Source organism: Sceloporus occidentalis, unplaced genomic scaffold, assembly GCF_023333645.1.
Source record: "Sceloporus occidentalis isolate IW3139 unplaced genomic scaffold, rSceOcc1.0.p SCAF_1, whole genome shotgun sequence".
NCBI lineage: Eukaryota > Metazoa > Chordata > Lepidosauria > Squamata > Phrynosomatidae > Sceloporus > Sceloporus occidentalis.
In genome coordinates, this window is record NW_028316981.1 from 182,098,334 (window position 1) to 182,112,436 (window position 14,103).

General features: G+C 42.5%; 1 protein-coding gene across 2 annotated transcripts in view; it reads left to right on the plus strand.

Moving 5' to 3' along the window:
• The first annotated feature begins 2,585 nt into the window (after positions 1 to 2,585).
• The window catches only part of MECP2 (methyl-CpG binding protein 2), a 97,977-nt gene continuing 86,459 nt past the window's right edge, over positions 2,586 to 14,103 (plus strand). Inside the window, exon 1 of one of the 2 annotated variants that reach the window (XM_089485523.1) lies at positions 2,586 to 2,681. Coding sequence is in view for 1 of the 2 variants with exons in the window: in XM_089485516.1 (XP_089341642.1) it covers positions 2,785 to 2,837 (53 nt within the window). In the remaining variant the exon portion in view is untranslated. Of the gene's footprint in view, positions 2,682 to 2,730; positions 2,838 to 14,103 lie in introns of those variants that run through there. The other variant, XM_089485516.1, reaches the window with a different exon arrangement.

Here is a 14,103-nt window from a genome sequence, read left to right on the forward strand (position 1 = left end):
AGTAAGTTCCTAGACCTACTAACTAGGCCACACAGCTCATCATTATGAGAGGAAGGCAGGAGTATTTTGCACAAGTGACTGCAGCTGGTTGTCTTGCAATCTTGAGCAGTGTCAGCTACCATGCTTTTGGGGGTTGTTTCTGCTAATTCAGGCCAGTCACCATCTCTGCAAATTGGTTTCCCCCATCTCCCTATTTTTGCCAAAATGACAGTGTTCTGTGGCATTTTAGGCTAACCATTTTTTAATGAGACAAATATGGCTACACCTCTTTTAGCGCAAGATACTCATAGGAAGTGCATTTTTGGATTTCAGTAACAGAGTGCAAGTTTTTATCCTTGAAAGTGGGGTTTCCACAAACAGCTATTTAATATTTATTTATTTATATCCCGCTCTTTTCTCTTTCTCTTGTGCACAAATTTATTTGATTCTAGGATGGGACGAAACCCCAAATCCTTGGTTTTATATTTGCACCCATCATTGAATATTTCAGTCTATATTCAGGCCAACAATGCCTGATTTTCTGGTTTTTGTTTTGCTTAGGTTTGGTTTTTGTTTGTTTGTTTGTTTTTAATCTCACATCAATTTTCTTTTTCTCTTTTAAAACAACTTGCTGAGTGGGTCTTCATTGGAGCAGATCCCCACTATATCCTGAATCAAGTTAAAAGTGGAATTTTATTCTAATTTGTTTGAGAGTCTGCCCTACATAATTCAGTGGAAATTACCTTTGAGTAGATAGATGTAGGACTGCACTGTAAAAGCACTGAAAGATGGATTTTCATAACATTAAATGACTGGCATTCTTTTGGTACTGCTGATCTGCAGTACAGTCAGTAAGTTTAATATCCCATGGTAAATAGCTAAAACATTTTTACTTCTAAAAATCATGATTTGAAATAAACTTATTTGCTCAACATCTGGTTCGTACTCAGATGGGAAAATACTAGGTGCTGTAGTTGGCTACATGTCAGAGGAAGGAAGTGGCAATACCACCTTTGAGTATTCCTTGCATAAGCAAACCCTATGAAGTTAATGGGGTTGTCATAAATCAATGGGTGACATAAAGACACACATACATAGAGGTGTAAAGTGATGTTTACAGTGTAAGCTATTTAAATTATTATTATTATTATGTTATTATTATGCTTTATTTATATGGCGCTGTAGAGTAGATATTTCTAATACAGTAGATTATTTCTAATAATATCTGAGGGGGTACCCAAAGGTGTATTCTATGGAAATATGGGAGCTATAGGTTGGTGAGGTCCTTGGAAGGTTGTGCTGGATAGCTCCAGGGCTATCGGTTATTTCTATCTTTCCTAATATCAAGGGACCTCCGGGCGACTATTGTAGCCTTCAGTGAACTGTAGTCTTTAAGATGCAACCAAATTTCTAGTTGGCCTTGCCTAAAATGGAGAGTAGGCATGGATTTTTTTTTCTTGTCACCATCTAGAACTGCAGCACAGCTATTTCCCATTAAAAACATATGCCAGCAAAGGCAGGCTCCCCTTGTAGTAGCTACATAACCTTGGCTAACCTTTGATTGTGGTAAATTAATTCTGCCATTGGTATGAGTGGTTCAAGAGAGTGCACCTCAGCTGGGCCTATCAAAGACTGTGTAGCCATACTGCATGCCATTCAATATTATGCATAGGTAAAGCCCCTTGTTGAGATTGTTGGACAAAGGGAGAAAATAAAATAGCTTTTTGTGGGTTTTTTGGGCTATGTGGCCATGTTCTGGAAGAGTTTATTCCTGACATTTTGCCTGCATCTGTGGCTGGCAATTTCAGAGAAGTCTATGTATACTGCTGGGTGAGAAGAAGCGATTTACACGTCAATCTGGGTATTGTTGTTGTCAAATGGCAAGGCCGCAGTGTGTGTGTGTATACACACGCATATATATATATATATATATATACCCCACTCTCTTCCATGCCAGCATTCTCCAAAGATGCCATAAACTCTTCTAGAATACGGCCACATAGCCCCCAAATGCCCACTATATATATATATATATATAAGTCATATAATAATAATAATAATAATAATATTTATATACCGCTTTTCCAAATGAGATCAAAGCGGTGTACAACAGGAAGTACAATGCAATATCCAGTCAAAATAAAACATAACAGGCCTATGTTGTGAAGAACACATGTGAAGAAGAACATATGTTGTGAAGAACACATTGCGAAGAAACATGACTGTGGTAGGACTGGATGGGCATATTGGGGGCCACATGAAAGGAATGGTGTTGACATAACATTTCCCAGCCTTCCGGAGGTGGGTTGCATTACTGGAAGGCAGCACCTTGGCTGACCCTGCTCTGCTGCTGCTGCTGAGGTAAACGCGGGGGGTGAGTGGCTGGGTGCGCTTTTTAAAAGGCCGTTAGAACCGTTACATTTTAAAAAAGAACCCCTCCTGAGCCTGCGAGTGCTGCGAGGCCCCGCCCCTTTCGCTCCCTGACCGAGAAGCTCCCAAAGGCCTATCGTTCGGGGAGCGAACCTTGGCGCGGACCAATGGGGACAGAGCGCGCGCGCCTCCCCCGCAGCCTTTGTAACTGACAGCGCTTCCCGCCAATTCTAACGGCCGCCAGGAACAGGCCGCGGAGGGAAGCGCACCGGCCAATCGCGAGCCGGGGTCGACCCTGAGCGATGGGGCCCCCGCGTCCAATCAGAGCGGAGGTAGGCGGGGCCTCATTCTTCACTGGGTTTCCTCTCCGGCTCGGTTTTTACCCCCCCTCCTCCTCTTCCTCCCCCCCTCGCGGGTTTTTTCGCTGCGAAGAAAATGGCGGCGGCGTCTGCGACGGCAGCGGCGCCGAGCGGAGATGAGGAGAGATTGTGAGTGAGAAGGGGGTGGCCTGGACTGGACCATCGAGGCCTTTGACGCGGGGGTGGGGGGCCCCTGGACGAGACCATCTGCATCGTCAAAGATGGGGGGAGAGGTTTTCAGCGGGTCTGCGGCCATTGGGTGTTGGTTATGTGTTTTCGTCTTGGCTCCTTCCCCGCTCGCGGGCGGCCCTCCCCTCCTCTTCCCTCCTGCGCGCGCGGGGCCCCTGAGTGCGTCACAGGCGTCCCCTCTGCCCAGAAATGGGAGGGGCCAGCCCTCCCGCCAGGAGGAGGAGGGGGCCAGGGAGGCGGAGGGCGTGGCCCCTGAGGTGGAAGGAGGGGGCCCTGGGGTCAGGGGTGACGCTCATTGGCTGACGCCCCTCTGCCCTCAGCTCCCTCCTGGGGCCATCTTAACTCCTGGCAGCAGGGCCCTCCTTGGCCAGGGGTGTCTACCTCAGTGCCTGCCCCAACTGCTAAAGGGTTCCATTGGCCATTGGATATAGGGGGCCCCTGTGGGGAAGACACCCACAGAGAGGGGCAGCCTGGTGGAGTGGTTTGAGCTTTGGATCTCATTCCCATTTACCAAGGAAAATAAAGCTAGTTTGTGATCCGAATTGGTAGGCCAATTCAACAGCGGAGCGTGGTTCCCACTGCGTTGAAGAACACACTCATCCCTCCATATTTGCGGCTTTGATATTTGTGCACTTGATTATTTGTGGATTTTATTATTACGTCCTCTCTAGGAATATTTAGGCCCTCCTCCGGTGCAACTCTGTGGTCAACTTTAACTAAAAGTTGCACCGAAAAGACCTAGAGAGAATACTCTGCTAGGCATTAGCATCTTCTCCAGGGCAGTTCTATGGTCAGTGTCTGTCGGATGTTGACCACAGAGTTGCAGTGGAGGACCTAGAGACTCCTAGAGAGGTGTCCTCTCAGGTAAAAACATGGTGTTTTTGTTATTTGTGGGTTTTTCCACATTCGCAAGGGCCCTGTTCCCGTAACCCTAGCAAATGTGGAGGGACAAGTGTAATAATAATAATAACAATAATTTTTATTTATGTACCGCCTTTCCAGAGGATTAAGGCGGTTTACAAAGTTACATAAGCAAATACATTGAAAAATCATGTACATAAGCAAATATGTAAAATGTCACAAAATGCATAACGTACACAAATCAAGATTCCATCCCTTAACTAAAATACAATTGTCAAATTACAATTTAAATTCATTAAATGTTTAAAATAAACAAACAGGTTAAAATTTGGCCTGATTGCATTCCCCCCCTGTAAAATATAACCCACTCGTGGTTCGCGTTCACAAAGGAATCGGTTCAAAATGGATCCGCTCCAGCTGGCCGCAGGGGAAATTTAAATCAATTCCGAGCCACATCAGGTTCACAGAATCGATTTATCCAAAAAGACACAGAAAACATTGGCGTCAAAAAGAGGCGGGTTAAATGGGTCTAACGCGTGGCCCTCCCCTCTCCGGATCGCATCAGCGAATTGATTCAAGTGGGAACCAGCGACGTTTGAACCAGTTCAAACTTATTTGCGATCCGGTTTAAAAGGTAGTGGGAGTCAGGCCCAGGTTTCAAATCCTGGCTCGGTCCTGGTCAAGTCACGCTCTGTCAGCCTCAGAAGATGGTGATGGCAAAGACAAAACCGCCCCTGAAGAACCTTGCCAAGGAAAGCCCGTGACAGGTTTGCCTTTGTTGCTTGGCCTTGGAAAGCCACTGGGCGACCCTGAGTCAATCACACTCTCTCGGCCTTAGAAGATAGCAGTTGCAAACCTTCCTCTGAAGAAACTTGCTCAGAAAAGCAGTGATCGTTTCGCCTTTGCTGTTGCCTACCTTCCAAGTTGTTCCGACTTTACGGCAAATCTAAGGCAACCCTTGGAGGGGAGGGGTTCTTGGCAACGTGTGTCCAGAGGAGGTTTGCCATGGCCATCCCCTGAGGTGGAGAGTATGCAATTTGCCCAAGGTCACCCAGTGGGTTTCATGGCTGTGTGGAGGCTTGAACCCTGCTCTCCAGAGTCGTAGTCTAACACTCAAACTACTGCGTTAGGGTCACTGTAGGTTGGAAACAACTTGAAGGCACACAACATTAGCTGTGGGGAGGCTTTCTTTCAGGTGTCTCTCTCACCAAGCAGGCCTTCCCCATGCACCACCAAGAGGAGAAGGGTGCAAGGAGTGGCAACACTGCCCTCTCTGCACTCTGCAGGTTTTGTTCTATGGAGGCTTGGGTACTTTCCTGTGGACATACAACTGCTCTGATCATGTATTTATCAACAGCCACCTACTCGGTTTTTCTGGTGAAGTAGCAGGGAGGATTGGGCCCAGTCCCACCATCATGACACCCAGTGGATCTGTGAAGGGATGGGCACAGGATAAGGTAGCTGCTCTTGCAAAGAATAGCCGCCTCTCGCTTGCTCACCCGGGTAAGGCTGGTGGATGGGATTAGTCTACTTGGCACTCAGCTGCACCCATCAGTGGTGGAGAGCAAGTGAGCAGAGATGGTGACTACTCAATTGGCATGGGTAGCTCCACTAGTCCCAATCCTTGTCTCTTCCCAAAGAGAAAGCATTTGCACACAGGTAGAAATTTCCACGGGGTTGGTGGCTGGTTGGAAAGAGGACCCACAGATGCAGGTGAAACATCAGGGGTAAACTCTTCCAAAATGCGACCACATAGCCTGGAAAACCCACAGAAAACTATGGAGTACCACTTCCTTGCAAGCATCATTTATTCAGGGATAAACAGGCAGGAGGAGTTGATGGTTGCTTGTATTGTGTGTCTGGTTTCTTAGGCACGGTGCTGTATAAGTGCCGAGGCCCACAAACAAGCAAAAGGAGGCAGCTGTTGCTTCTTTTAAGAACAGCCATCGTTTCCACAAGATTGCTCCCTTTCCCCATCCTGGTAGGGAGGACTGGAGGTAAGATGGCTGGAATTAGTGGCCCTTGCTGCCTCTGATGAATTCTTTGTCCTCGTGGGGACTCTTACTTATTTGGTTGCTCCTTTTCTGCACAATTTGGTGTGAAGCGTTGGAGCAGGTTTGGTGATTGAGACTGGCTAAGTAAATTGATAAGTGGAAGATTTAACAGTTTTCATAAGAGCAACCACCATCTCTGTTTCTTTGTACTTTTTCCCTCTCTGGTTGTCATGCTAGGAAGGATTGGATTTGCTGAGCCAAATCCCTTCATTTTTACCTTGCAAAAAGAGAGACGATCATTTCACACAAATGAATTAGAAAGAGGAGGAAGTAGATATTCCTTAAACTAGCAACCAAGTGCATGTTTGGACATGGTTGTATGATGAGGATTGGGCCTACTGGACACTGGATGGGCAGTAGTTACTTTTACACTCAGAGGCACTTCCATAGTCCTCACTTCCATAGTGCCAAAACAAAGAGGGTGAACAAGTGAAACTATATAACAGCTGATATATTCATAAACAGACAATTGCTGGTCCCTCTAGCCTACGTTCTACCTGTTGTGCAGCCCAGAGAGACTATGCTAAGGGATAAGAGGCAGGAGGAGCAATTGCCAACTCTTGTTAACTCAGATCCTTTCTTTGGTGGCCCTACAGATCTGGTCCTTACTTTGTTAATTTTCTATAATGACGAAAGTGGCAAAAGATTGTAGGCAGCAGTTGCCATTCCTTGCACCATTACATTACAACAAAATCACGTGTGTGTGCAGTCCTTAAATATATGCTTACCAGTTTGAAAGTAAACAATGGATGGGGATGAAAGGAGTGTTTGGGAGGAAAAGAACATGCCTCTTACCCCTTCCCACCAACCTAGGTCCAATATCAAATATGAATTGGCTGGGGGAAAATAAATCAGCAGCAGAATACAGACAGCGGGTGAACTTCATCCCTGCCCTCTTGCATGTGATTTTTATAGCTGAACTAGAAAGCTTGAGTTGAACGAACCCGTATACCAAGTTTGACCCTCATTTGCCCAAATATGAGATCATATGAGCACTAGTTGCTCTGGGCTGCCTATCCTGCAAGTCTAAGTACCAAGAAAAGGAGATCAAGGTAAAGAGAAGGTAGCCTTGCTGTGTATGGTCAGAGCAGGAGAAGTGACAGTCACCATCCTGTGCAGTCCAAACCTCCCTGTGGTGACTCACCTTAACAGAGTTGGTTAGTACATCACATCCGTGGCCATTCAGAAGACAATGTGGACCCAACAGCTTTCCAGGGGTGCCAGTCTTTGTGTCTTGTGTTGCCAGAGCCTTAATGTTAACTGGCCTGGCCTCCTGTCCTCCCCTCCCCTTCAGATGGCTTGACATGTGATTTAACCTGACCTCTGATTTTGTATATGCCAGTCATTTGTGTAATATTTAGGATATTTCGCCCTGCTGCCTCTTGTCCATGGAGTGTGCATCATTTATGTCAGGTACTTGATTTCATGTAGTGCTTTTGTTTTCTGTTCAGTGTTCCTGCAGAACTGCACATAGCAGTGTTCTGGTATGGTCTTAATTTTTCTTACATTATCTTTTTGGATACCATGGTCTTCCTCAGTGTAATCTGATGACAGGGTACTTCTCACATCCCTGTTTTGCCAGCCTTTTTGCCTTTTCACTGAGGTTCACGTTCCAGCATAATTTTGGCCAGTGCTCTAAAGCAAGAGTTCTCAAACTGTGGTCCTCCAGATGCTTCAGATTTTTAACTCCCAGAATTCCTGAGTATTGGCCATGCTTTCTGGGAGAGTTCAAAGATGTAGCCATGTTAGTCTGTAGAATCAGTATGCAGAGAGATCTTGCAGCACTTTTGAGACTGAAACAAAGAAATTGGCAGCATGAGCTTTCGTGCATCTGAGGAAGTAGACTGAAGTCTACGAAAGCTCGTGCTGCCAATTTCTTTCTTTCAGTTAGTCTCAAAGGTGCTGCAAGATCTCTCTGCATGCTTTCTGGGAGTTGAAATCCAAAATGTCTGGCGGACCACAGTCAGAACTAATGCTCTAAAGGAACTTACTGTCTCCAGTTAGCATGGGCAGTAGTCCAACATATCTAAGGACACTGAGTTGGTGGAAGCTGCTATAATGTCATGATGCTATCGTTATCACTACTTTTATGTAGTATTTACCCTATTCATCTTGTTGTTCTGCCTTAAATAAGGCATAAAACAAGGTGTGTTGTTTATATATAAGATCCTTGCCACTTTTGTATTATTTTGTTTGTATTGGTATTGCAGGTATATCCTGTCTTCATTTGTCTTGTCCACAAAACTAGTGCTGAAACCATGTTTTAATATCTCTATCATGTTTTGATAATACCACTCTATAGCTGCTGGGATCCAACAGTTGCTCAAAAGGCTTCTTATTTAGGACTCCAGCACTCTCAATTTTATCTCTACTTGCCATATGACAAATCAGGTCCCCTATGCTGTTACACTCTTGTTTGACAGCACCTTGCTTGGCCAGTGACATCCTTGTCTAGTTCATGCCAGTGATCTGTGTTTATGTGAGCCACTGGAGTAGGGTAGGCATATTCTTTGTCATAACTTCTTGTTTATAGGTGGTATTTCTATCCATCCAATCATCCACAAACATTGCATCATTGCTAGATATTGTGAATATATAACAAACGTATGTTACCTATGGATTTGTGCTACTTCTTTACATACAAAATTCTACCCCACTTCATTTTGCATCAGGCTCCAGTTGATGCTTCAAATATATGTCCTGAAGCCTTAGCTTATTGCATAAGTAAGACTTTGGCATGCAACAAAGGGTGTGACTTCTTGTCAGATGTTTGTAATTCATGAGATTTTTAAGGTGCTGTGTGTTTCTAGTCCCCGTTGTTACTGAACGAAAATGGTAAATGTTAAAGCACTTTCACAAGTGAGAGAAAGACCACATGTTTGCAGCTGAAAGATCCTGCAAAATTGGCTCTGTAAAGTGGTAGTTTTGGGTTAGGGAGTTAACTTACCAATCAGTGTACTAAATTGTATTACCATATTGAATGAATGAGGCTTTTCAAACTTGTATTAATGTCTTAGGGCCAAAACACACTGGAGAAGTAATCCAGTTTGAGACCGCTGTAACTGCCCTGGCTCAGTGTTAGGGAATTCTGGGAACTGTAGTTTTGTGAGACATTTAGCCGCCTCTGTCAGAGAACTCTGGTGCCACAATAAACTACAGTTCCCAGGATTCCCCAGCACTGAGCCAGGACAGTTAAAGTGGTCTCAAACTGGATTACTTCTCCAGTGTGTTTTGGCCCTACACAGGTAGGCTAATGTTGGCCGCATTCCCACTTACAAATAAATCGCTTTGTGATCCGAATCGATGGATTAGTTCAGCAGCGTGGTTCACACTACATTTGCACCAATCGCATTTTCTGGCTGCAAAATAAAATAAAATAACTCACTTGTGGTTCACATTGACAAATTAATCGATTCAAAATGGACCCGTTCCAGCCAGCCAAAAGGCAAATTTAAATCAGTTCCGCATCTGGTTCACACTTGCACGGAATCGATTTATCCAAAAAGACGTGGAAAAAAATCAGCATAAAAAGATGCAGGTTAAATGGGTCTAGTGCATGGCCCCCTCTCTGAATCGCTTTAGCAATTTGGTTCAAGTGCAAACCATGATCATCTAAGTCAGTTTAAACCAATTTGTGATCCAGTTTAAAAGGGAGTGGGAATGAGGCTGTTGTCAGAGAAGTCTATCTACTCTTTCAGGGCACATAGTTTTTTTTCCCAAATTAAAATTCTAATATGTTCTGTGTGGGAAAGACAAATTAAGACCATGAAATTGCTCTTTTGTGAGCACTAATTTGTAAGTGCTGATGATGTCAGAAGGCGTATAAAATGCAAAAACTATTTACGACTCATGTGATTTTGCTAAGCATTTCTCCATTGGAAACCAGAGGAGTCATGGATTCATAGTCTTTATTCCTCAAGGATCCTAATCCCGTTTTTTACTCTTTGCTTTCCTTTCCTTTTCTAATAGTTTTCAATGATATTATGGTGTCACCTGTGCTCAGCTACGCATCTCAAACCCGCTATTTCGGCTGACATTTAGATTGATTTAATAGCACTATCATAACCAGATCATTTTATCTTTGTCTGGTGAGCCATCAGGATTTGACTTACTTCACTGAAATTTTGGCTTTAACCTGGAGTGAACTTAGGTTCTTCTTTATAACAAGCCATCTGACCAGTTTTTTGGTCGTTTCAGCCCTGGGTTTAAGATGACATAACAACAGTGTACACTCACACTAGCCTGGTTCCTATATTTAATTTATTTCAAAATGTTTGTAAAGTGCTTTCATTTACGAAGGATTTAGAACAGTTTACATAAAATTATTAAAAAGACAAATACGATATAGGGCTAAAAATCGCAATGTAAGAAGCATAAAAACTATTCAGCTGGTAAGCAAATAAATAAATAAATAAATAAATGAGGTTTTTTTAAAAAAAGTAAAATGTCTGGCCAAATAGAAGTAACTTTATGCCAGAAAGAAAGAAGGATAGGGCAACTGTATGTCCCTTTGGAGGGTATTCCAAAATTCATGTGCCATTTCAGAGAAGCCCATTTCCTGGGTTGACTGATAGCCTACTGTAGTTTGAAAAAGCTTTTGTTACTGAGATCTTATTAATCCCACACTCTAACTCCATTTCATCAAATCCTGGGTTGGAAGAATCCTAGTTGCTCAGGGACTATAAATGATTTAATGCCATAAGTGGGATTGTAACTGCTAAATTCTTAAGTTTGCCCTTCTGTATTAATTCTGCTACATACAAATGTAACATGTATTATTTACCTCATTTTTGTATATTGTATTTTGTGATAAATTGGTAAAGAGCCTGTCTCCATGGATAGTATGCTGTAGGTTTAGTTATACAGCTGTTAATAATTATTGCAGAATTGAGCCACACTAGAGTATGAGTCAGTAAGGGAGCAACAATTATTGAGCTACTAATACACAACTGCCTCATATATAGCTGTGATCTGGTACCGGATACCAGTAGAAGTGGCTCAGACGGTCTACTATTGAGACTTCTTACCTTGCTCGCTTAGCAGCTATAGTTGTGGAAATCTCTGCAAATAACTTTAAGAGATGCTTGTGTAACTTACAAGAGCAACTTGTCTGTGCTGTTAGCAAATTCTTCCTATGAATGAGCAGCGTGAGTTGACCAGATCACTCCTGTTTCCAAGTTAAATATCTTGCTCCAGCCTCTTGTGGCTATTAAGTCTTTGACTCAGGTTATGGTGTAAATGCCGTACAAACAGCTTTTTCTACCTTTGCACTGCATTGGATTCTGGGCTAAAATGTGTGACACTGGCAGAGTGCACAAATATGGATTTCAAATGCACTGAGCTTGAGACGTCACTATTTTGCTTGCATGTCAAATTTGTACGTAGAAACAAACTGAAGTCTTTGTGGCATAGAAATATTGAATCCTTGAAGTTAAAACATCAATTGTGTTCAAGAAAAAAAAGTATAATGTAAGCTACGCTGTTGCGGGTGCAGTCTGGTCTCTGGTATGCCTACACTGTAACTCTGTTTTGTAGGATACATGTGGCAGCTCCTGGCAATCAAACTGAATTGTTTGGGAATTAAGATTTTGACAAATGTTTAAATGAGAGATTAAATGTGAGTAATAGCTAAATATGTTGGGGCTTTAGTAATCTAGTCATGATTATGGTCACCATGGTAGGGATGGTTTAAACCAATCTTGAAATCTCTAATTTGTATTTGTGGGCATGAAATCTAAGCTTTTTCCTAGTAGCACCAATGTTCTGATTCAACAAGCTTTGTACATAGACCTTAAAATTATAGGGTTTGCCTATTGTGGGTGAAACCTAAAACAATAATCCTGCCTCCCTCTGGCACTGTGCCCTTTTGTTACAGACTTGACATATTTGGACTGTATTACTATTATGAGGCATGATGTTTCTCTTTGTAAATATGCACACACACACACAACCTGTATAATTTCTTGTATACATCGCTAGATGAATTGTGTTGAAAGCCTGCAGTGCACAGCAAGGCAAATTTGTCTTCTAACTGGTACTTCCATCTAGGTTTAAATTTAGCCATTTACCTTTTTAAGAATTTAACCACCAACCCCCATTGTACTTTTGGGATTGAAGAGATGGTTTCATGTTTTACCCTTATGATTTTCTTTAAAGGTTCTCTCTTCAGTTCATATGAGGATGAGTCCTTGTTGGCAAAAATTGTAAAAGAGTACCATGTGATAAAAGTGTTCTCATCCTGCATGGTTGAATGTGTGTGTGGATCTGTTTGTCTTTTAATGGTGTCACAAGAATATGGCTTGGAGTTCACTCTTCAGCAGCAAACTGCTTAGTGTGAGCAGTGTCCAAGCGTAGAACTCATCTGTATAACCAAAATTATACATTGGATTCACATAAACTGCTGAATCTTGGAAATTCAAGTACATAATGTATTAGTGAAAGCTAAAGACTAAATAGAATGAATTTGTGTATTTATAACATTTATAATATACCCTTTCCCAAGACGCTTAGGAATTACCCTCTTCGATCCTTACAACAGTTCTGCGTGTAACTTAAGCTGTGGTTGTAGTGGGGAAGGCAAATGCCCTCAAATAATCCATTAAACTTCATGGGTAAGTGGGAATTCAAACTCAAGTCTCACAGCTCTCAGTCCAATACTGTAACCAGCATACCACATTTGTTTTTGTGTGGACATTTTCAGTAGAAAGATTCCAAATACATTGTCAAGGATATGTTTCCTAGACAAGTTTTCATGGGTCCAGTCATAGCTGGTATTCTCGTTCTTCCGATGTGTATGATGGGCTTGATGATCTTGAAGAAAATATGATGAGCGTAGACTTCTTATGGATGGAGCTGATGAGTTTGGAAAGTCTTGGTATTACTGTGAAATAGCAAAGTTGATTGTGTAGTTGCTTTTTTTCTTTTTCTATTTGTAAATATAATGTTAAGGGGGAAAACTTGCAAAAAGTGGAGAATCTGAATGATCTGTGCAGATTTTATAGGATAGGATAGCCTTGCAGTGTTGTAATTGGTGTTGGGGAGTAGCCTTATGTCAGAAGACAAAAACAGAATTGAATGCAGGGGATCTCTTTGGGCAGGGATTCCCAAGAGTGTGTTTGACTACAGAAACACAGCTATTGCATGCTCCCAAAAACTATATTCCATGAATGAAGGAATACAAAGTGAGATTGTTCCCACTAATTTGTGGGTTGAGGCAGAGTATGATGAAAAGGTGAATGAAAGGGTGGGGGACCAAAAAGGCTTGCGACCTGGCTACCTTGGCAAACTCTATTAGGATGTGAGGACTTGTGACTCAAGGCTGTCATTCTCCTCAGATTCTGGTCTCTCAGGATGGGAGAGAGAAATGCATTTCCCTCCACTAAATAAAGTTGGAAACTTGATTCACTAGGCCTGATCTTCTAATTTCTCCTAGAGTTACAAGGGAAAGAAAATACTCTTCAGAAGCATGACTTAGGCCACTTAGGTCTTTAACAATTGGTGCCTACGATGGATCTCAGACAGATGAGCTAGAATAGGTATACAGTTGGCCTTTCGTATACGCAGATTTTTATACACAGATACAAGCATCCACGGTTTGAAAATGTTCCAAAAAAGTATACATTTCAAATATCAAACCTTGATTTTCCATTTTTTATAAGGGACACTATTTTGCTATGTCATTATATTTAATGGGACTTGAGCGTCCACGGATTTTGTTATCCATGGGGGATCTTAGAACCAAACCCAAGCGTATAACAAGGGTCCACTGTAGTATTGTTTGCTTCCATGCTAGTCATTTTCTTCAGATTTACATCATTTGTTCATTTAGTTGTTAAGGAGAGTCAAAATGACATTGCTCCCAGGCTGTTGCATTGCTGTGCTTTCCAGGTTGTCCTTTTCTTTATACCAACAATAGCTATCACCAAGTCTTGTGGTGACAATTCTGTCTTTGAATGGAATTGTAGTGCCACCTTGACCTGGATGTGGTGGCAAAGATATTGATTCACTTGTTGGGAGGCAGGATCTCTGTAGATGATAACACAACCTTTCCACTCTGGCTTAAATGTCCAGGTTTTAAAGTGCCCCTTGGTATCTGCTGCGGTTTGGTTTCAGGACCTCCCATGGACACCAAAATCTGTGGATGCTGAAGTCCCATTGAGTACAGTGGCATAGTAAAATGGTGTCCCTTAGATAAAACAGCAAAATCAAAGTTTGTTTTTAGGAATTCATATATTTAAAAAATATTATCAAGCTGTAGATGCTTGAATCCATGGATAAAAAATCCGTGGATA